The sequence below is a fragment of the Mesoplodon bidens genome (assembly GCF_964165515.1).
Source record: "Mesoplodon bidens genome assembly, chromosome: 9".
In the NCBI taxonomy this organism is placed as follows: domain Eukaryota; kingdom Metazoa; phylum Chordata; class Mammalia; order Artiodactyla; family Ziphiidae; genus Mesoplodon; species Mesoplodon bidens.
In genome coordinates this window covers 39223988-39249231 of record NC_138166.1, presented here as the reverse complement: position 1 = coordinate 39249231, position 25244 = coordinate 39223988, and the positions used below count along the sequence as shown (strand labels likewise).

At 37.2% G+C, this 25244-nt stretch overlaps 1 protein-coding gene across 8 annotated transcripts in view; it reads right to left on the bottom strand.

The window, feature by feature from the left end:
• Positions 1–25244, bottom strand: part of DGKB (diacylglycerol kinase beta) — a gene marked incomplete at its 3' end in the record, with an annotated part of 912102 nt that overhangs the window by 458927 nt on the left and 427931 nt on the right. For all 8 annotated transcript variants that reach the window (XM_081244282.1, XM_081244283.1, XM_081244280.1 and 5 more), the window contains one exon: positions 15894–15992. In XM_081244282.1, coding sequence (XP_081100408.1) covers positions 15894–15992 — 99 coding nt within the window. The remainder of the gene's footprint in view (positions 1–15893; positions 15993–25244) is intronic.

Here is a 25244-nt window from a genome sequence, read left to right as displayed (position 1 = left end):
ATTGGATACTTTATATTACTGCAACAACATAACAATCACAAGCTTTTCAAAATTTAGTAATAAGTATAAAATACTTCAAATGCTACTCCAGAAACTAAACATAATGCTAATTTGACATTCATTAATATTATCTCATCATTATACACTTTAAACTCAATTTTATTAGCCTATAACAATAAAATTCAATTATCATGGGTTATCAATGATTAAAAAAATAAGCTTCCCTATTGCATATTCGTTTTGATTTGTATCTAATATTTATATCACTGTCTAATGTATTTTCTTCTTGACTCAGGAAAAAGAGTGATGACTGTTGGAGCAAAAGAGCTGACAAAATGTAATTCATTAACTCAGGAAATATTTGTTTGAGCACCTACTACATGTCAAATTGAATTAGGTGCTAGAGATAAAGAGATACACCATTTTAGTGTGAGTGATAGGAATGACAGTGGTGCTATTCCATGAGCACAAGGAACAGTTCAACAAGAAACAGGTTCCATACAGTTCCTGGTATGTTGGCTTTCAGATCTCTGTGGGATACCCAAGAGGAAATTTACAACATGATGCTGAGTATTCGGATCTAGAGGGTGTAAGGGAGAACAAGCTTAGATATATTCAAAGGTGGTAATTGTAGTCATGAAATTGTATAAGGTAATTTATACAGAGCATAATGACATTAGAATATAGTTAAAAAATGGGAAACCTAAACATATTTAAGAACAGAAAGAGGACTAGGAATTTAGCAATACGGACAGTGTGGCCAAAGAGGTAGAAGAAAATCTAGTAGAAGTGTCTTAGATGACAGACATATGAGACCAGACATTTCAAATACTGTCAAATGTTGCAGGGGATTCAAAAAAGATCATTCTTGGAAAGGATGTCTAGTAGATGCTGCTGGTAGTCCAAAGCACATCCTTAGTTACCTGGCCAGGGCATCTACCCTCAGCTGCTCTGAGTGTCGAGTGCTGAGAACTCCCATCTGTCCCATTTTCTACAGAATTAGCCTTTGTTCACTGCAACAGGCTCTCCAGGGAGCACCACCTATCCTGCAGGAGGCCACGGCTAATAAACGACTGATACGGGTTACAAAATGCCAGCCCCTTGTTTTAAGTTGAGAAAAATCCTATGGTATGATTTTGTTCCAGAGCCCCCAAGGTTTAGGCCAAGGCTTAAACTCTCTCTGTGACCACTTCTTTGCTCAAAGCCTGCCTCTTTCCTCTTCTGCTTCCTCCTCCCTTAAAGATTTTCTCTTTTTAATAAAGAAACATTCCTCTCTTTATATATCACACATAACTAAATCCCCGGTTCACGTTCTACTCCTTGGGAATCCAACTAAAAAGAGTGCCATTGGATTTAGGATGGATGGCCAGAATAGTTTTAGACTCATTTTACAGTCAGAAATTAGAATAATGTGGATTGAAGAGGAAGGAAGAAATTTGACACAGTGAAGGTATCTTTACACCTGCATATACTTATGGCTACATTAAGAGGCAGGCAAAGACCACATCATACACAAATATGGAAAATAACACTGTACAGGAGAAAGAACAATTCTTCTTCTGGTATGGGTTCTTTGACAGACAAGTAACTAGGGGTATAAAAAGAGAAGTTCAAGCGCTGGACTCAAATTATAGTGCTGTCAAATGTTACCTAATATAAGCATGTTGGACTACACCTTGTTTGAGTGTTTTCAATTGGAAGCTCACAGATCAGTATATTATTAGATTGTGACTAATGACATAAAGGGAGAAAAGTAGGGAGTTCTAGGAGAGAGAGGGGCAGAAAATGCTCAAATGAAAGAAACTGGAGGAATGTAGGCCTTGGATGACTCAAGGATGTTAGAGAACTGGTAACAAAATGAAATAATTTGAGATGAAATAGGAGTAATGTCACAGGGAATAGAACACTAGGTGATCAGCTGTATTCCTCCAGAATTTGGGTTTCCTTGGGCAAATGAGAAGGAATTGGTGAAAGCTCCTATGAGTATCAGGAACAGAATTTAAAATGATAGATTTTATCATCTAGACTGGATAGCAAGGAGTGGGCATGGAGGTCTCCCACAGAACTAAACTATCCTTATTCCATATAAAGGGAAAACAGGTTGAACTAAGGAATGAACACAGGATTGAGTCAAAAATCACTTCACTATGCATGAAACTGCTGTATGGACAAAAAGTTATATATAAATCAATTCTGGCTCAGGTTTCAAGTGAAATTTGAGAATAGACAAGTTATATTTAATAGTAAAACAGAGGAAAGCATGTATCTAAATACTTCATGAGCACCACCATTTCATCTGGAATCATTAAAACCACAAAGGTTACCTTTGCAAGGTAGAATTTATTCTTAAATGTCTAGTGGTGAAGGGACTCATTTTTACGGAACTCAAAATTTAAAACTTAGAAGATATAAATGATATAAAGCATTTATTTCTACTGTAATGAAACCAGATCTGGATATTTGCCCTGCACTAACCCCAATCTTTCTTTGCAGGATATAAGCAGAAATACCAACACAAAGGTATACTTGGGAGTTTTTATGACAGTTTGGGGCCATTTGGTCTTACCAATGTTTAATGAGAATAGCCAATTTTGTACATCCTTGCCAACACTGAGTATTATCATTTTAAAAATATTTGCCAAAATGGAAGGAAAAAGCTTATTTCATTTTTCAGTTTGATAGTCTTGAATATTTATAAGCTTTAAGTTTTAAAACTATTTTTTAGTTATTTGCATAAATATTACAAAACAGGACTTTTTGTTATAATGCTTATGTTTATCTTGATTTGTAAATTTTGGTCTTTACCATTTTCTAAAGAAATTTTTGCTTGGTCAAGGCTGTCAACCTTTTATTTCTCTTTTTAGGAAAAAAGATAAAAAGGCCTTCTAAAGGCAAAAATTAAATCTCCAATCCATGTTTGATTTATTTTGGAATAGGTATGAAGCACAATTTATCTTAATTTAGTTTCCCATATGGTTATACAGTAATCTCAACTCCCCTAATCTCCACTAGCCCCTACCAGATTTGATATGCAACCTTCATCATATACCATACCATTACATAGAGTTCAATATGTTTTAGACTTTCTACCAGTTCTTTGTATCTCCTAGAGCCACTATTACATCATTTTGATCACTGTAGCTTTAGTAAACATATTCTTAAGATTTGTTAAAACAGGTCTTTTCTTACTACTCTTCTTTCTCAGAATTTACGTTTGTGCACATTTATTCTTCCAGGCAAACTCCGGAATAATTTTGTCAAGCAAAAAATATTACATGGAAATTGAATTAAGTAGATGAGCAAATGTGAAGAAATGTAGGTCAACTTGATTTTCTTCAGTGTACTTAGATTTAAGAGAATACTTTTAATTTTTTGTTTAGGGGTAGCAAGGTCTCTTTCCACCTTGTTGTCATTCTCCTTTGCACTATAGGAGATTTTCTTAACCTTCTCCTCCAAATACTGATTCAGTTGTTCTCAATGCTGATCTTTCTCTATGCAGAAACTGATACATTTTAGTTTCTGATAAGGCTTTACTTTTTTCTCTACATTCTTAACCTTCTAGATATCCCTTTCAAATCAGTATACTGTGAAAGAGATGTTTTCTTTAGTATTCTTGGTCATGTAAATTTATTAACATTTTCATCTTCTTGCTGCAATGAATCTTCATGTATGACATCCTTCTAACTTTTAACTGCTATGCATGCTTCTTTGTTTTCTTGTTGCAGAATTATTACTATCTTATTTTGGCAATAGGTACTTATTTACACTAAAACGCACTTTGGCCATAAGCCATCAGTCTGCATGACAGTTGTTATAAAAAAGCAAAACGAAAGGAAACAAGTGCTATACCAATTATAGCAATATTATTGAAGTGTAGTCCCGTACCAATACAATTTCACATAGAAGAAATTAATCTCTGATCTTATAATAACAGTAACAAGAAAAAAGTGTTCCCCTAAATGAATGGTTTTTTTTTTTTTTTTTTTCTTTTTTTTTTTTTTTTTTTGCGGTATGCGGGCCTCTCACTCTTGTGGCCTCTCCCGTTGCGGAGCACAGGCTCCGGATGCGCAGGCCCAGCGGCCATGGCTCACGGGCCCAGCCGCTCCGCGGCATATGGGATCCTCCCAGACCGGGGCACGAACCCGTATCCCCTGCATCGGCAGGCGGACTCTCAACCACTGCGCCACCAGGGAGGCCCGAATGGTTTGTTTTTAAGTTGTGAGTCTTCACAACTTAAAACAATTGTCAAGCCAATATTCCCCCCCTTTTCCAAAGGCTACTAAGAAACTCAGGGACAAATTTGCAAACCACCTCTGTCAACTTTTTAGGATACTGTGATATGAATTTCTAAGTCTAACTTAATTTTGGCACAAACTTATTATGTTTTTTATTGCTGCTTATTGTATATTCACATAAGCTGCCTTGAAGATTGTTGGTAATAAGTTGTAGAGTAACAATTCACTAATAGATAATCTTGCATCCTCACTTTTGAATCAGACACATATATGATATTCTTTATTTTGTTTGAGTCTATTTTATAGATTTTAAATTTTGAATACCTTTAATCCTTCTTTAGATAATGCTTATTTTTGTCTACATGTTTTAGATCTCTATCAGATTTTCACTTAGCTGAACTTCCAGTTTATGTCATATTAGCCTTTTGTTTTTGACCTTCTGTAAATCATGACAAAACCAAGAAAGTACATGTTTCTTTCCTTAAAAAAGGATACAGCAACATTTTAAGCATAAATTATCATAGAAACTTGTAGGAATATTTTTTAGCCCTATTAAAAAATAAACTAAAACTTCTATTTAGAGTCCTAAAAATAGAATTCTACCATATTCATTAGGTAAAAAAGCATCATTAACCATGATATATGAACTTTTTCTTTTATATTAGATCCTGCTTATAGGTATACATATTCTATATAACATAGCTTAGGTTAGCATAAAGATAGGTTATAAACCAATAAAACCAATCTAATTAAGACAATGTAACAGATAAATGGTTCATCTCACAATGCAGATGATGGAATCATCACTTAGTGATGCTGGGGCATTGTCAGATTTCTTTTACCATGTGCCTTTGAAGTATATGTACATGGGGCTTCCCTGGTGGCACAGTGGTTGAGCATCCACCTGCCGATGCAGGGGACACGGGTTCATGCCCCGGTCCGGGAAGATCCCACATGCCGTGGAGCGGCTGGGCCCGTGAGCCATGGCTGCTCAGACTGCACGTCTGGAGCCTGTGCTCCGCAACGGGAGAGGCCACAGAGGTGAGAGGCCCGCATACCGCAAAAAAAAAATAAAATAAAATAAAGTATATGTACATGGAAGACTATGCCCAACCAAAATGGATCTACACATATTTTATAAACATTACCGCTTTTTAGTGCTGAATATATCCTTCATTGGATTTTGAAGCAGAAAATGATAGACAAAAAAATAGAAGAACATTCAGAATTTAATTCTACATACTTAAAAAAATAAATAAAAAGCAGGTATCCTTTATGTATAATACCACGAAATTGAGTCTGAGTTAGAGTTTCAAAATATGGGGAAAAAATGAGATTCTTTCTTGCCTATCATTACTCTGATGACAATTATGAATTGATCTATAATGAATATTAATTAAATGAATATTAAGTAATGACATTGATGAAACATTATTGAGCACTGACAATGTGCTTTATCCCACTCTTTAGACAAAAAAGAAAATTGCATAGGCACAAACCCATGGTACCTTACATAAAGAATTTTCAAGAAAATAGATGACTTCAGTTACTATGGTTAAGGTTAAAGAGGTAAATGGAAAAGAAGGGTGAAGCAGCTGAAATGGATGTTAAATAAAACCTGAAGCTCAGTGCAGCAAGTCACAACCTTAGCCAACTGTTCACACCTCTCCACCAGGCTCTCCTCACTTCTGGGAGCTCTCTAACTAGTTCAGGAAATAAGGTTACTGAGAATTCAATATCCAACTCTCAGAATTACAGAGAATTCAAATATCTCCCTCCCTCTTTTAATTAGCTGATGTTTGGTATTGAAGTTGTCATTATTAACTGTTGCTGGTTAGGGCTAAGTGAAAGATAAGACAGGAAGAGGCCATAATCCTTGGACCGTGAGAAAGAAATGCATGCTATACTTCCACTCTCTAACAGGCCCCTGACATCACTGAGGAGTAAACACATGCTCGAAGGAAAGATTTAACATACTCTATGCTATTTAAGACTTACCATATCTACGATGAATAATTTAGTAGAATTCTTATAATAGTGGAAGAGCAAGCAAGATCGGAAGAAGAGGAAAAGTTAATGTAGACATATGGTTCTCTGAGGGTGTTATACCTAGAGATACATAGATTGCTGCTTCAGCAACACCATCACTTGGCCAAGTTTACAGAGTTACAGTAAAGAAGAGAGAGAGGTAGAACTGGAACCATTTGAATCAGATCTAAAGACTACGTTTAAAATTTATATTTTCTCAATAGTTTTGTTTTCCTTTCTCTGAGCTAACAAGTTTTATCATTTATCTTGCTGGCGTTCTTAAAGATTAATTTAAGGTAATATAGGGTATTATAATAAGAGAAAGTATTCCAGGAAGAACACACCACAATTGGTCCAAAAGAAGCACAATGCTGAACATATTCTTTGTTTTATATCACTTCCTGCCAATGAACACTATATTTACTGTATATTCTGATAATATTATGTCTGTTTAAAAGTAAGATAAAATAATCCCACCAAATTAGTTTTTTAAATGTTTAAATAATTAATAGTTTACTGTAAAACTAACTTTTGGCTTTAGGATTCATTTCAAGCACTGTGTTTCTGATTCGGAGATGTGTTTATAGTACAGAAAGAACTAAACAACTGTGAAATCTGACTCATTTGAACAACCAAATAAGTACATTTTGGGAAAAAAATGATACTTTCCAGTACAGATAAGAGAGTAACTTGGGGAAGCCACTCTTCATAAAGATGGTCACTAAGGTGTTATTTATGAGATTAAAATAAGGAATTGCAAACATGCTAAATATAAACACTGTTTCAACTGAATTATAATATCTTCAACTAATGAGATATTATGCAGCCATTAATAGTGATGTTACATAGTATATAGAAATACATAAGCACTTAATGATATCAGTTTAAATGTAAAAATACGGTGTCACATGATATGTCAAGTTTAATTACAAAAATGCCAAAATATACATTTAAAAATCAAGAGGCAAACTTTAATAGTGGTTCTATTTATACATTAATAATGGTTCCTATATAACTGTTTTAGAGATTTTTAAATGTTTTCCTTTTCAATTTATATTGTTTTATAAATTTTATTTAATAAATGCATAGTTCTCTTTTAATAAAGGGTTAAAATTCACTTTCTGGTTCAACATAATGCTTACAATAGTAGTAATACTAGATGATATCGACTGAGAACTTACTATATTTAGGCATAGTTTTAAGAAATTTTCATGAATTAATTCACTTAGTTCCATTTTCCAAATGGAATGCATAAGAACAAAATGTTAATAACTTGCTTCATGTCGTAAAACTAGTGAAAAAGCCAGGGCTCAAAAACAGACAGTATACTGCTAGCATTAATTGGGTTGAACCAATTCACTCTCACACTTGCAAAGTATAAACAATCTGATTGCTTCGTGTCCTTTCCAACCTTAGGATTTTTAATTATCTTAATCATCCTGATGGGTGTGTAGTGTTATCTCTTGAGATTTAAATATGCGCTTTCCTGACAAGTAAAGATGGTGAGCATATATTCATATGTTTATAGGTGATTTGTGTATATATATTTTATTCAAATGTTTCTTTAGATCTTTTGCCCCTTTGAATTAGACTGTTTGTTGCTTATCATTGGTTTATGTAAATTATCTTTATATTCTGGACACAAATCATTTGTCACCAGGCTGTAACCACTTGAAATAACTTGCCTACAAATCCAGAGTTCATGTTAGAAACTTAAGTTTCTGGTCTCTGTCCTTTCTGGCTATCACCATCCCAAGCTTACTTCTGCTTTCTTTCTCTTCAATTGATCTTCCATACTTCACTTCTAAAACTTTTCACTGGGGTCTCTGGAAACTTTGCTCAAAACAAACAAATTATCCTCTTTCTTTCTAAGTCACTGCCACTACCTCTATAACACTTCCGAGGTTGCTCATTCTCTCAAACATCACTTGTTCTATTTTTTTGATCGTTTTGTGTTTGCCTGTTTTTGTATTGTTTTTTATGGACTAGCTTGGCTTTGCATTAAAATCATCATTCTTCCAGCCCCAAAGTAGAAACTCTTATCATTTGACTCATGGAATCTAATAGTTCTCCCCTCTGTTCTTATTCATTACTGTGATACAGCAACCTGTCCACCAAGACCCTGTAATTATCCCAGGTGGTTTTATGGACGAGATGAAACAGACCATACCCAGAGTTCCTTGACCTCCTAACACCTAGCGAACCTCCTCTCTGCACACCAGCTGAGCCACCCAGATCCATGGCTGCATAATGGACTTTACCATCCTCTGCAACTAATCTATTCTGAAATCACATCAAACCCTAATATTCTGCTCTCTGCTACAATCTTCTCTCCTGTTTCCCTCATTTTCTTCCTTTGTTGGTGTTTTCTGATTATTTGCCTCACAACCCAGTAATTATATTCTCATATCTTCTTTGCTCCCTGCTTAAATTTATTGTAATTCATACTGCTAGCCGAATTATCTTTCTAAAACACAAATCTGATCATGCAGTCTCTTATTTATACTGGATAAAGCCCAAATCCTTGACAAGAAAGGTCAGGCTTTTCACCATCTCAGACCTTGTCTTGCCTGTCTCTCCACACCTCACCTTTACTCATAAGACTTAATAAACATTTTGCTGTTTCAAGATCTCACTCTGTACTCTCTTATTTCTGAGACTATTCATATAAAGTTCACTTTGTATTTGCTGGCCAAATCCTTGTTTTATTCAAGATTCAGCTCAGGCATCATATCTTCAAGAAAGTTTTCATTTACTCATTGAATTACACTCAGGATAGATGAAGATTCTGTTCACTAAAGCCTCAGTAAGTTAATATTTACCTCACCATAATATGTAACCTGCCTGCCCATCTTGCCCAACAGACTCGAAATTACAGTAACTAAAAGAACTGTTCTTATCTGAATTTTTAGCTCCAGTGACTTTAATAAAAGCCAATGGAAGGAAGGAAGAAAGAAATAAAGAAGGAAAGAGAAGGAAAAAACAGAAGGAAACTGGCACTGCAGATATTGTAAATAAAAATAATGTACATTGATTATCAGTAATGATCTTAAAAATTCTTTAAAGGCAGAGTCATAACAGTTATATGAAGAGTGGATACTTAAATGTAAAAAACCCAAGTTTAAAGTAATCAACATTACATGATCCCTGTATTTTATCAACTTTACTAATATATGTTGATGTAGAAAATTATTAATAATTAACCCCTTATTTACAGACTAGAACCTTGCTTTTAAATTATAATGTAAAATAATTATTTTATAAAAAGAAAACTAAATCACAGAGCTAAATATAATAGAAATGATTTTAATGATGATCTGCTTTTGCTGTTCAAATATAAAATTTAAAAAGCTACTTCTTCATGAGACATCTCAAGTATTCATTTGTTGACAGTAACAGAATTAATTGAATAAAAGCTTAACCCAAATTGAAGAATCAGTATAAAAACATGTGTAATCACAGAGACCCAGTTAGCCTGATAATTAAAAAATTTATAATGAATGTAAGACTACACCATAGCTCTAGAGAAGTTGATCAAATATACAGCTTCCACTATAAAATTATTCTGAGACTCAGAGGGACTCTATCTAGCTTATTTCATTGATTTCTGGAAACTAAAAAAGTTATGTATTAACAAAAATAGTTTTAAAGTACTAAATGAGGCTAAATTTTTCTAAATTTTACTAAATTTTTCTTATAGTGAAGAAAAATTTATGAAAAGGAAAACAATAGACATAGATTAGCACACAGAAATAAACACACATCCCATCATCATATTCAAATGTCAGTATAAACTGAACTCTACTCTTCTTAAGGATAGAAGATAAAACATGATAGTAATAAGGCTCATAGGGTTCGAAAGATAACAGACCATGATCAACAGAGCAGAGAGGGACTTCTGTTAGGTAATGAAGGCATCTCCAAAAACATACCTTTTTTGTTACAACGAGGGAACTTCATATAATTTTTTTAAAGCCTTTCAGTGCAGGTTGATGACATAATGGTGAGTCCAAATTTAATTAAAGCAAATCTGTGAGGGACTAACACAACATGGACCAAGTCTATCTTGAGTTAGGGGTAAAACTTGGAACATAAAGAAGTGGGCAAACTGCATGCTCATCAGGTCATGTTTTATGTGAAACTGTTACAATTTTTTGCATTGATATTTGATTGGGATTGGACAGCAGAGATTTCTGAGTGTGATCCAAAACAAGAATCAGGAATGCATTTTTGATGGAGTCCATCAAAGGCAGAACATCTGTTTTGACAATCAAGTGGTAAAGGTTAATGGCCTTTTCTGGAAATTAAGTTGTTGATCAAGAGTCCTGACTGACTGCATTAGATTCACTTTCCACTTGTTTGGAGGTGGGATGAGCTATGCAATACCTTTGTAAACAGTACAGAATTATCTTCAATATGGCAGTAAATAGACTGTGGTTCCAATCATTTTTTGCTGGAAAAGTCTCAAAGAGAGCACTATAAGTACCTAAACATGGTCACAAAGAATCTTGATAAATTTTAAGCAATGAAGCTTTTTGTGATAGTATTCTCAAAATATACTAGAAGCCAACTGCAACTCCAGAAATTGTGATTATATTTGATGTATAGAATCACTGATTACATTTCTATTTTAATTTCAGAGTAGTTGGTTTTAATCCATTTTTATGGCTATAAGCACCATCAAGACAAATTATTTGTGGAATCCTATTTAATTATTTGTGGAATCCTATTTTAGTGCATGCTTATAAAAGCATGTCATCAGTGCAAAGAAGATGCTGACCTTGCTAATCTTCATAACAGGTGAGCACGTACGTATTGAATCATTAAAATTAATAAGTGTTGAGGAGGGATTGAGGGCTGAAAAGAGAGGTACAGAAATTTTAAACAATAAATAAATAAAAATAATACCTGAAGAGATGTTCTAAAATATAAGAAGACTGCTGCTATGGACCTCGACCTTGTAGTGTGTCATTAAAATGCTTCAAACAGCAAAAAGGTATCTGTAATGAGTTTATATTGCTCATTGAATAACCAATTCCTGACCGCAGGGTCAAAAGCAAGGGATAAAAAACTTCAATAAAATCTTATGTCTTAAGTTCTTCATTTCATATTTTCTAGAAATGATATTGATGACCACTTTGCAATAATTGAGTTTGAAACTCACCTGCTCTTCTTAGAGAACGTGATCATGAAAAACTCATATTATTTGTGAGGACTAACTATTTTCCTTCCATGAAATTTTAAAAATTTACAGCAGGTGATACAGTGTGAAATCATTGCTGGGAAGTTAATGAGAGTTCACAAATTGAAAAGCCTCCGAGCCCATCAGTTGTAGCATATTAAGCAATTTTGTGTGCAAAACAACTTTATTAATTTGTTTAAAGTTTTAGTATTTAAACAGTTAATCAGTTTAAGAGTCAATGTACTTATTCCATGATTGGAAAGTAAACTTTAATTTCTACTTAGCAAGGCAGCAGGTAAAGTGATTTAGGCTAATTTATTGACATGTACAAAACCACAAGGACTTCAAAGAGCAGGTGTACTTAGAGAATTACAAGTAGTTCAAATCCTTGATTGTAGTGTGTAAGGTGGTGTGTGAGGGATTAGACGGGTTGATCCAGTTAAAGAGCCTTGTTTACCATGCTAGAGAGTTTGGCATTGATTTAAAATACTTTAAATATTTAAGAAGGAAAATATTTTATTGTATTTTTGAAAGTGGATCCAGGGAGTAGTAGCGAGAATGCAAAGAAAAGAGGAAATTCAGAGATTATGCTATTAGTACTAGGAGAATTCTGGAGAACAATTTTTGGGTGACATATGAGACAGTTACAGTTGGGCTGAAGAAAAGAGAAAGAACATCAGAATAGGCTGTCTAATGATTAATTTGATATTCAAGATGAAGCACCAATTATAATTCTTAGGTTTCTGGCTTGCGAAAGTTGGGGAATGAAGGTTCTAGATAAGGCAAATAGGAGAAGGCCTATATTGGGATTTGGAGAAAGGGCAGAAATGATGAGCTCAGGGTATAAGCTCTGGAATGATCGTTCTTGGGTTCCAGTCCTGAATTGTCTCTTCATAGCCATGTGACATAGGAAATTACTTAATCTGTTTCTCAGTTTCCTCGTAGGTAAAATAGAGATAGTTACAATATTTACCTTATGGTGCCGCTGTGATTATTAAATTAATTCATGCAAATCATTACCAATAACTGCAAACCCTTCATAAGCTCAACTGTTTTTTACCTCACTCATTCTTGTAACTTGACACCAATAACCTTGATTCCAACAAGCTTTTTGTGTGTGTGTGTGTGGTACGTGGGCCTCTCACTGTTGTGGGCTCTCCCACTGCGGAGCACAAGCTCTGGACGCGCAGGCTCAGCGGCCATGGCTCACGGGCCCAGCTGCTCCACGGCACGTGGGATCTTCCTGGACTGGGGCACGAACCCGTGTCCCCTGCATCGGCAAGCGGACTCTCAACCACTGCACCACCAGGGAAACCCCCCAACAATCTTTGATTCCATTGCAATCCACAATGTATTTTCCTAACAACCCTTACTCTTCATGTCCTTACTTTCTTGTTTCCCAGCTTAATTTCCATGGCCAGTCCCTAAAATTACTCCCTTGCTCATACTCTCAACTCCTTTGCTTCTCTCTCATTTCATCATATTGGGCAAAACACAGTCTCAATAAGGCTGCCTCATGCCTGTTCTACTCCCAGGCCTAGAACATAACTGGAGAAATATGACTGAATATGACCAGAGAAATATACCCATCCAAGCTTACCGATCTTCTTCTAAATCCACAGTTATTAACAGGAAGAGACTTTTCATTATTCCCTGGCAATCATACGGTATTTCTTGAGACACGTAGCTCCCACTCTCCCAGGTGACTCATGTGTAACTTATTCCTGATCCTCAAAACTCTCATACCATCTTCGCTCTTAGCAATGACCTACCTTCCTACTTTTCTAAGAAAATCTAAGTGTCATCTTTTTTCCATTGTTACCCCCTGAACACACCAGTTAGATTGATTGTTCTTTTAAACATGTAAGTCAGATCACTCTCTCTTTTGGTCAAAAGCCTCTAATGGCTTCCAACTTCTTTTACAAGGAAAGCTAAAGACCTTAGCATAGCCTAAATTGTCCTACACATATGAAAATCTTAAGACATATTTCACCTTCTCTACTAGTATTCCCCCTGCAGAATGAGGCCCAGTCACTAATTTCTTTGATGCACTTCAGCTATGTCAGGCTTCCCCTGCCTCTGAGTCTTTGCTTGTCCTTCTTTGGTGACTCCTCTGTCTACAAAATTCTGTCCCCAGAGAGCCACATCGATGACTCCCTCACATTCCTCAACTATTTACTCAATTATTTCTTTGGTGAACTCTTAACTACTTCTTTTATAATTGTAGTTCCAGCATTTCTTCTCTTCTTTTCCTACTTTAATTTTGTCCTTTAAGCTTTACATACCACCAGTAATTTAATATAACCAGGTACTAAATACTGTACTTATTGCTTTGTTTATTGCCTATTCCACTCCACCGGAATGAAGACTCTATGAAGGCAAAGATTTGATTTGGGTTTTTACTGTTCTTCCTTCTACTGTTAATACTACTGGGTACATACTAGACATTCAATAAATACTTTTTGAATGGATTAATATATTTAGCATAGTAGCTGCTATAGTATATGTGCTCAGTAAATAAGTTACTGTGATTACTTATAATAATGATAACATATCAGGCATGTAAACAACATGGAACCTCCAGGTTGCAGCACTTGAGATTCAGAATAGGAGGAGGAACTTAATATAAATTAATACGGTAATGAAATAAATAAATAAACAAGATCCCGCTGGGAAAAATGTTAAGAGCAGAAAGCTGTGGCATGTGAGGGCAGGGCGTACGGATGAGGCAACATGGGGCAGATTGAAATCTTGAAAGCTAGGAAAGATATTAAAAGGGAGTATCCAGAGAAGCAGAAGAAGAATAAGGAGACGATAGTATAATCAGTGTCAAGGTAAGGTAGACACTCATGAGAGAAGAGGTGGTTAGCAGTGCCTAACACTTCAGAGTACATAGTACCAAGGAAATGATAACGCAGCAAATATCGAGATACAAATCATGATAAATACTGTAGGAAGATTTAATGAGTGAAAATAAATCTTCAGAATCAAAAGTATCTACAAAAGCAATGAAAGAGTTTGCAAGATTGCTAGAGACAGGACTATTTATTTAACCCATGTTCTTTACCTTTGATTCTCTCAAAGAAAGAAAGGATGGAATAATAAAAGAATGTATCTCATGTTTGAACTTATAAGACCAGAGGCTGATATAAGTAGGACAAAGAAGTAGTCTCATTGAATTGAATAGGGCTTTATACCCAGATAGCTGGATAATAGAATGACATAATAGATTTCTTCTTATAGTTAAAATCTGAGCTCAAGGATGCATCTAAACCAGTAAAATTACTACACTTCTTAAAGAGAATGAAAATCTATAAAAATTTCATAAGTTCTTTCTCTTTAAGAAAATACTACAAAAGAACATAATACCAAAATTCATCTAAAATGTATTTTAATATGGCTCTCATTATTTTTAATTAATCTTATTTACTACAGGTTGTATAATAAATCTTACATGAAGAAAGGAAATTTAGAATTAGCTACTGCTCTCCTCAGCTCCATGGAGGTATTTACTTCTGCTTTATATTTGCAGTTTGAGAAGAGAGTTTTAATTTTTTTAAATAAAGGAATTTAGATACAACCAGCATTTTACAGATAATTACAAAATGAATCATAAGTGGGCGCAAATGAGTAATTTGATTAATTTCTAAGTTGACCTTTAGAAAAGTATTTGTCTAACATTTCTTACTTGTTGTATTTTTATTATATCAAACTGAAGTTCCAGCTAGTTAACTTCCATGTTGTTTTAAAAAAATGAGAACTGCGTTATAGATATGATAGTTTGTTTTGTAAAATAACTGTTTCACTTTAGAAGCAATTTGGATTTTGAAATGTAATATGAATATTATCTTTGAATAGTTGCTTCTCTTTCTATCAAGATTTGTTCTTTTCAGGATTACCTCACTTACACATTTTGCCCTTGTATATTTATTAAATCAAGGAATTATTTTGCAGGTAAATTTATTGTTCACTAATAAAAATAAAATACACCTAATGGCAGTGCATAACTCTCTTCAAGGTGTGTGTCCTCATTCTAAGTAGCCTCTGACTTAGGTGAAAGACCTCCCGACTACAGATACATAATGTGCATCTCCAGCAAAATTGCCCATAAGAATAACTTCATTATTCTGGGAAGCCAGATCTAGAAAACATGTAAAATGTGGAAGTGTTCTGCCCATACAATTTCTGGTAACTACAGCATGACTAAGTGATAAAACCTGAGTCAGCTTCAGTTACAGCATACCTTACTAAGACATTTATTATGCCATGAAGGAAAAAGGAAATATAGTGGGCAAAGGGTATCTTCTGAAGCCATGAGGTATTTTAGGTCTATTGAGTTCTGCCTTGATCAATGGGAAAATGATCTCTGGAAGCATTGAGTGGTAGAGTATACCAGTTAGTCACAGACACCCCAAATTATAGCAGAATGATGAGAAGGAAAAACTCACCAGTACCACTGGACAAATTGTTGTAGGTGGTAAAATATGGTCCTTCAAAGGTCCGCAGTCACATTCAGGTTTCAGATGAGAAGCACATTTATTATGCAGCTAGGAAAGGAGAAAGAGGACACTATCAAATTTTGCATGGCGACAGCAAACATGAAGCAGATTATATTTCACCCAAGATACAGCAAATATATTTAAAGAATTACAAGAACAAACCAACAGGATCATAAAGGGATTCATACTACATTTGCCCTTATATGTATTCTACCTTAAATAAACTGTTTAGCAACTTCCGTGACCCAGCCTATATATTTTCCAATTCTCAGAAATGTTTATATTAGAAATGTGCTTTAGGTTTTCTACCAAAAAGTCTGATTTCTTTGACAAACACACATTATTGTCCATTACAGTCCTTCCTTGGCTTATCTGTTAGCATAATCTTGAAACTACTATGCACTGTGGATGCTTTTTTTTTTTTTTTTGACCCTCCTGTTTCCTCAAAGTCATTCCAAAGTGCACAGCTCAGTATGGGGCATAATTGATCCCATCATTAGTTTTAACTTTCTAATTCAATATGTAAATGTAACCAGAGATTCATCTCAGTAGGAGCAGGATATAAATATAAGAAGACGATTATGATTATAAAAATTTATCTTTATATTTATCAGCTCTACATTAAGTATGTGTATAATCATGTAACATGTTATTTCCTTTTCTACATGTAAAAATCTAAGCTGATATTTTTGTCAACCTTGTCACAAGTTTAAATTAAGGTGTTATAACATAGTATATTAAATAGTGATTTTTTAAAAATTGAGATGATAATTCTTATTGGAACCATACAGAATTGCTAAAGTAGTAGTTGTTTAAAGGTATCTAGGGGTATATCTGCCCCCTACTCCCTATCAGTTTAATATAAATATCCATACTTTAGAAAAATGATACATATTAATAAAATAACGTCTTGTTCAAAACCAAAAAGGAGCGGCTTCATTTTTCAGTTTTGAACCAAAAGCCACCCCGTTTACGTCATGATTACATTAATTAATTTCCACAACAAACCTACCTTTGTAACAGTTAATTAACAACCAACCATAGGAGTCTAATGGGGTTGACAGTATAGCGACAGTATAGCTCACCATTATTGAAGGGGTATTTCTGTTGTCCTTGAATCTAAAACATCTGTCACCTCGTGCCTTGGAGTTAAGGCTACTTGCACAGTAATTAACTCACACTAGGCCACATTACATGAAATAAAAGTATCTTTACACATTCATCAATAATTAGCAGTTCTGCTTCTCCGTGGCATGTAAACTCCTTTTAAAAAAGTGGTTTAGGGCCCGGAGGAAGATGGCGGAAGAGTAAGACGCGGAGATCACCTTCCTCCCCACAGATACATCAGAAATCCATCTACACGTGGAACAACTCCTACAGAACACCTACTGAACGCTGACAGAAGACCTCAGACCCCCCAAAAGGCAAGAAGCTCCCCACATACCTGGGTAGGGCAAAAGAAAAAAAGAATAAACAGAGACAATAGGATAGGGACGGGACCTGCACCAGTGGGAGGGAGCCGTGAAGCCGTGAAGGGGGGAAGGTTTCTACACACTACAAGCCCCTTCGCGGGCGGAGACTGCAGGTGGCGGAGGGGGAAAGCTTCGGAGTAGCGGAGGAGAGCACAGCAACAGGGGTGCGGAGGGCAAAGCGGAGAGATTCTGGCACAGAGGACCGGTGCCCTCAGGCACACACCAGCCCGAGAGGCTTGTCTGCTCGCCGCCGTGGCGGGCGGGGCTGGGAGCTGAGGCTCGGGTATCTGCTTTCAGTCGGAGCGCAGGGAGAGGACTGGGGCTGGCGGCAGGAAGAGAGCCTGAAGGGGTTAGTGCACCACGGCTAGCCCGGAGGGAGTCCGGGGAAAGGGTCTGGAGCTGCTGAAGAGGCAAGAGACTTTTTTCCCTTTTGTTTCCTGGTGCGCGAGGAGAGGGCATTAAGAGGGCTGCTTGGGGAAGCGCCGGAGACAGGCACGAGCCGCGGGTAAGGCACGGACCTCGGAGACGGGCGTGGGCCGCCGCCGCCGCCGCCCGCCGCTGCGGCCCGCCGCCGCCGCCGCTGCCGCCGCCGCCGCGGGGCCTGTGTGCGAGCGCGGGTCACTGTCCGCCCCGCCTTCCGGGGGGCCTGTGCACCCCGCCACTGCCGGGGTCCCCGAGACCCGGGGACGGCTTTCCCGGGAAAGCGCACGGAGCGCCACGGGCTGCTGCAACATCACGCCGGCCTCTGCCGCCGCAGGCCCGCCCCACACTGCGCGCCCCTCCCTCCCCTCTGCCTGAGTGAGCCAGAGCCCCCGAATCAGCGGCTCCTTTAAACACGTCCTGTCTGAGCGAAGAACGGACGCCCTCCGGCGACCTACGCGCAGAGGCGGGGCCAGGTCCAAGGCTGAGACCCGGGAGCTGGGAGAGCAGAGGCAGGGAAATCTCTCTGTGCAGCCTCGGAGGCAGCGGATTAAAGCTCCACGGTCCATTTGATGTGCCCTGCGTCTGTGGAGTGCATGAATGGACAGCGAATCATCCCAAATTGAGGAAGTGGACTTTGAGGACAAGATTTAAGACTTTCCCCCCTTTTCCTCTTTTTACAACGAATTATTCCAAATTAAGGAGGTGGACTTGGAGAGCAAGATTTTTGATTTTTCCCCCTGCTCTCTTTTTGTGAATGTGTATGTGTAATCTTATGTGTAAGATTCTCTCTGTATAGCTTTGCTTCCACCATATGTCCCAGGGTTCTATCGGTCCGGTTTTTTTTTTTTTTTTCAATAATTACTTTCTAATTTTAATAACGCTACTATATTTCATACTTTATTCTATTTTACTTTACCTGCTCTTTCTTTTTTTCCTACTCTCCCTTCCTCCCTCCCTCCCTCCGCTCCTCCTTTCCTTCTTTCTTTTTCTTTCCTCCCTCCCACCCTTCTTCTTTCCACTTTCTTTTTCTTTCCTTCCTCCCTCGCTCCTGTCTTTCTTCCTTTCCTTCCTCCCTCCATCCCTCCTTTCTTTCCTTCTTTCTTTCCATCCTTCCTCCCTCCCTCCTTTCTTTCTTCCTTCCTTCCTTCCTTCCTTTCTTCCCTTCTTCCTTTCTTTCCCTCTCTCTTTCTTTCTTCTACTAATTCTTTCTTTCTACTTTTTCTCCCTGTTATTCTGAGCCGGGTGGATGAAAGGCTCTTGGTGCTGCAGCCAGGAGCCAGTGCTGTGCCTCTGAAGTGGGAGAGCCAACTTCAGGACACGGGTCCACAAGAGACCTCCCAGCTCCACATAATATCAAGCAGCAAAAATCTCCCAGAGATCTCCATCCCAACACCAGCACCCAGCTTCAGTCAACGACCAGCAAGCTACAGTGCGGGTCACCCTATGCCAAGCAACTAGCAAGGCAGGAACACAACCCCACCCATTAGCAGAGAGGCTACCTAAAAACATAATAAGGCCATAGGCACCCCAAAACACACCACCAGACGTGGACCTGTCCACCAGAAAGACAAGATCGAGCCTCAACCACCAGAGCACAGGAATTAGTCCCCCCCACCAGGAAGCCTACACAACCTACTGAAACAACCTTAGCCACTGGGGTCAGACACCAAAAACAACGGGAACTACGAATCTGCAGCCGGCAAAAAGGAGACCCCAAACACAGTAACATAAGCAAAATGAGAAGGCAGAAAAACACACAGCAGGTGAAGGAGCAAGATAAACACCTACCAGACCTAACAAATGAAGAGGTAATAGGCAGTCTACCTGAAAAAGAATTCAGAATAATGATAGTAAAGCTGATCCAAGATTCTATTTCCAAGATCCATAATCTTGGAAATAGAATAGACAACATGCAAGAAACAGTTAACAAGGACCTAGAAGAACTAAAGATGAATCAAGCATCGATTAAAAACACAATAAATGAAATGAAAAATACTCTAGATGGGATCAATAGCAGAATAACTGAGGCAGAAGAACGGATAAGTGAGGGGGAAGATAAAATAGTGGAAATAACTGATGCAGAGCAAAATAAAGAAAAAAGAATGAAAAGAACAGAGGACAGTCTCAGAGACCTCTGGGACAACATTAAACGCACCAACATTCGAATTATAGGGGTTCCAGAAGAAGAAGAGAAAAAGAAAGGGACTGAGAAAATATTTGAAGAGATTATAGTTGAAAACTTCCCCAATATGGGAAAGGAAATAGTTAATCAAGTCCAGGAGGCACAGAGAGTCCCATACAGAATAAATCCAAGGAGAAATACACCAAGACACATATTAATCAAACTGTCAAAAATTAAACACAAAGAAATCATATTAAAAGCAGCAAGGCAAAAACAACAAATAACACACAAGGGAATCCCCATCAGGTTAACAGCTGATCTCTCAGCAGAAACCCTACAAGCCAGAAGGGAGTGGCAGGACATAATTAAAGTGATGAAGGAGAGAAACCTGCAACCTAGATTACTCTACCCAGCAAGGATCTCATTCAGATTTGATGGAGAAATTAAAACCTTTACAGACAAGCAAAAGCTGAGAGAGTTCAGCACCACCAAACCAGCTTTACAACAAATGCTAAAGGAACTTCTCTAGGCAAGAAACACAACAGAAGGAATATACCTACAATAACGAACCCAAAGCAATTAAGGAAATGGGAATAGGAACATACATATCAATAATTACCTTAAATGTAAATGGACTAAATGCTCCCACCAAAAGACACAGAGTGGCTGAATGGATACAAAAACAAGACCCGTATATATGCTGTCTACAAGAGACACACTTCAGACCTAGAGACACATACAGATTGAAAGTAAAGGGATGGAAAAAGATATTCCATGCAAATGGAAATCAAAAGAAAGCTGGAGTAGCAATTCTTATATCAGACAAAATAGACTTTAAAATAAAGACTATTAGAAGAGACAAGGAAGGACACTTCATAACGATAAAGGGATCGATCCAAGAAGAAGATATAACAATTGTAAATATTTATGCACCCAACATAGGAGCACCTCAATACATAAGGCAAATACTAACAGCCATAAAAGGGGAAATCGACAGTAACACAATCATAGTAGGGGACTTTAACACCCCACTTTCACCAATGGACAGATCATCCAAAATGAAAATAAATAAGGAAACACAAGCTTTAAATGATACATTAAACGAGATGGACTTAGTTGATATTTATAGGACATTCCATCCAAAAACAACAGAATACACATTTTTCTCAAGTGCTCATGGAACATTCTCCAGGATAGATCATATCTTGGGTCACAAATCAAGCCTCGGTAATTTTAAGAAAATTGAAATTGTATCAAGTATCTTCTCCGACCACAATGCTATGAGACTAGACATCAATTACAGGAAAAGATGTGTAAAAAATACAAACACATGGAGGCTAAACAATACACTACTCAATAACGAAGTGATCACTGAAGAAATCAAAGAGGAAATTAAAAAATACCTAGAAACAAATGACAATGGAGACACGACGACCCAAAACCTATGGGACGCAGCAAAAGCAGTTCTAAGGGGGAAGTTTATAGCAATACAATCCCACCTTAAGAAACAGGAAGCATTTCGAGTAAACAACCTGACCCTGCACCTAAAGCAATTAGAGAAAGAAGAACAAAAATACCCCAAAGCTAGCAGAAGGAAAGAAATCATAAAGATCAGATCAGAAATAAATGAAAAAGAAATGAAGGAAACGATAGCAAAGATCAACCAAACTAAAAGCTGGTTCTTTGAGAAGATAAACAAAATTGACAAACCATTAGCCAGACTCATCAAGAAAAAAAGGGAGAAGACTCAAATCAATAGAATTAGAAATGAAAAAGGAGAAGTAACAACTGACACTGCAGAAATACAAAAGATTATGAGAGATTACTATAAGCAACTCTATTCCAATAAAATGGACAACCTGGAAGAAATGGACACATTCTTAGAAATGCACAACCTGCCAAGACTGACTCAGGAAGAAATAGAAAATATGAATAGACCAATCACAAGCACTGAAATTGAAACTGTGATTAAAAATCTTCCATCAAACAAAAGCCCAGGACCAGATGGCTTCACAGGTGAATTCTATCAAACATTTAGAGAAGAGCTAACACCTATCCTTCTCAAACTCTTCCAAAATATAGCAGAGGGAGGAACACTCCCAAACTCATTCTACGAGGCCACCATCACCTTGATACCAAAACCAGGCAAGGATGTCACAAAGAAAGAAAACTACAGGCCAATATCACTGATGAACATAGATGCAAAAATCCTCAACAAAATACTAGCAAACAGAATCCAACAGCACATTAAAAGGATCATACACCATGATCAAGTGGGGTTTATCCCAGGAATGCAAGGATTCTTCAATATACGCAAATCAATCAATGTAATACACCATATTAACAAGTTGAAGGAGAAAAACCATATGATCATCTCAATAGATGCAGAGAAAGCTTTCGACAAAATTCAACACCCATTTATGATAAAAACCCTGCAGAAAGTAGGTATAGAGGGATCTTTCCTCAACATAATAAAGGCCATATATGACAAACCCACAGCCAACATTGTCCTCAATGGTGAAAAACTGAAACCATTTCCACTAAGATCAGGAAGAAGACAAGGCTGCCCACTCTCACCACTCTTATTCAACATAGTTTTGGAAGTTTTAGCCACAGCAATCAGAGAAGAAAAGGAAATAAAAGGAATCCAAATTGGAAAAGAAGAAGTAAAGCTGTCACTGTTTGCAGATGACATGATACTATACATAGAGAATCCTAAAGATGCTACCGAAAAACTACTAGAGCTAATCAATGAATTTGGTAAAGTAGCAGGATATAAAATTAATGTACAGAAATCTCTGGCATTCCTGTACACTAATGATGAAAAATCTGAAAATGAAATCAAGAAAACACTCCCATTTACCATCGCAACAAAAAGAATAAAATATCTAGGAATAAACCTACCTAAGGAGACAAAAGACCTGTATGCAGAAAACTATAAGACACTGATGAAAGAAATTAAAGATGATACAAATAGATGGAGAGATATACCATGCTCCTGGATTGGAAGAATCAATATTGTGAAATGACTCTACTACCCAAAGCAATCTACAGATTCAATGCAATCCCTATCAAACTACCAATGGCATTTTTCACAGAACTAGAACAAAAAATTTCAAAATTTGTTTGGAAAAACAAAAGGCCCCGAATAGCTAAAGCAATCTTGAGAACGAAAAACGGAGCTGGAGGAATCAGGCTCCCTGACTTCAGACTATACTACAAAGCTACAGTAATTAAGACAGTCTGGTACTGGCATAAAAACAGAAAGATAGATCAGTGGATCAGGATAGAAAGCCCAGAGATAAACCCACGCACATATGGCCAACTTATCTTTGATAAAGGAGCCAGGAATGTACAGTGGAGAAAGGACAGCCTCTTCAATAAGTGGTGCTGGGAAAACTGGACAGGGACATGTAAAACTTTGAGATTAGATCATTCCCTAGCACCATACACAAAAATAAGCTCAAAATGGATTAAAGACTTAAATGTAAGGCCAGAAACTATCAAACTCTTAGAGGAAAACATAGGTAGAACACTCTATGACATAAATCACAGCAAGATCCTTTTGGACCCACCTCCTAGAGAAATGGAAATAAAAACAAAGATAAACAAATGGGACCTAATGAAACTTCAAAGCTTTTGCACAGCAAAGGAAACCATAAAGAAGACCAAAAGACAACCCTCAGAATGGGAGAAAATATTTGCAAATGAAGCAACTGACAAAGGATTAATCTCCAAAATTTATAAACAGCTCATGCAGCTCAATAGCAAAAAAACAAACAACCCAATCCAAAAATGGGCAGAAGACTTAAATAGGCATTTCTCCAAAGAAGATATACAGACTGCCAACAAACACATGAAAGAATGCTCAACATCATTAATCATTAGAGAAATGCAAATCAAAACTACTATGAGATATCATCTCACACCAGTCAGAATGGCCATCATCAAGAAATCTAGAAACAATAAATGCTGGAGAGGGTGTGGAGAAAAGGGAACCCTCTTGCACTGCTGGTGGGAATGTGAATTGGTACAGCCACTATGGAGAACGGTATGGAGGTTCCTTAAAAAACTACAAATGGAACTACCATATGACCCAGCAATCCCACTACTGGGCATATACCCTGAGAAAACCATAATTCAAAAAGACACATGTACCAAAATGTTCATTGCAGCTCTATTCACAATAGCCCGGAGCTGGAAACAACCTAAGTGTCCATCATCGGATGAATGGATAAAGAAGATGTGGCACATATATACAATGGAATATTACTCAGCCATAAAAAGAAACGAAACTGAGCTATTTGTAATGAGGTGGATAGACCTAGAGTCTGTCATACAGAGTGAAGTTAGTCAGAAAGAGAAAGACAAATACCGTATGCTAACACATATATACGGAATTTAAAAAAAAAGGAATGTCATGAAGAACCTAGGGGTAGAACGGGAATGAAGACACAGACCTGCTTGAGAGTGGACTTGAGGATGTGGGGAGCGGGGAGGGTAAGCTGTGACAAAGCGAAGGAGAGGCATGGACATATATACACTACCAAACGTGGGGTAGATAGGTGGTGGGAAGCAGCCGCAGAGCGCGGGGAGATCAGCTCGGTGCTTTGTGACCGCCTGGAGGGGTGGGATGGGGAGGGTGGGAGGGAGGGAGATGCATGGGGGAAGGGATGTGGGAACAGATGTATATGTATGACTGATTCACTTTGTTATAAAGCAGAAACTAATTTAAAAAATAAATAAATAAACTTTAAAATAAAAAAAAAAAAGAATCCAGGTTCAGCTTAAAAAAAAAAAAAAAAAAAAAGTGGTTTAATCTCATCAGGCATTGCTGATCTTTGTCAAGAGGCAGGAGGTATTGAAGATAAAGAAGCAGTTGAAGTCACACGCAAAATAGGAATAAATCAACAGACACTCACTTGGCAAATGCAAATGCATAGTTTCCTCAAAAGAAAATCAGTGACTGGTTTAAATATATTAATTTATTGAACTTAACTTTCTTAGAATAAATCATGGCCCTGAAATTTTGGATTTAAACAAATAGATTACCAAGAGTTGTAGGTTAAATTGGTCTTTCCCCAATGAATTTCCTAAATCCTAGTACTTGTAAATATGAACTCATTTGGAAATATCTTTGTTGATGTATTCAAGTTCAGTTGAAGTTATACTGAATTCGGTTGGGTCCTAATCCAATGACTGGTGTCCTTATAAGAGGAGAGAAATCTGGACATAAGGAGACAGATATGAAGGGAAGAAAGCCATGTGACAACGGAGGCAGAG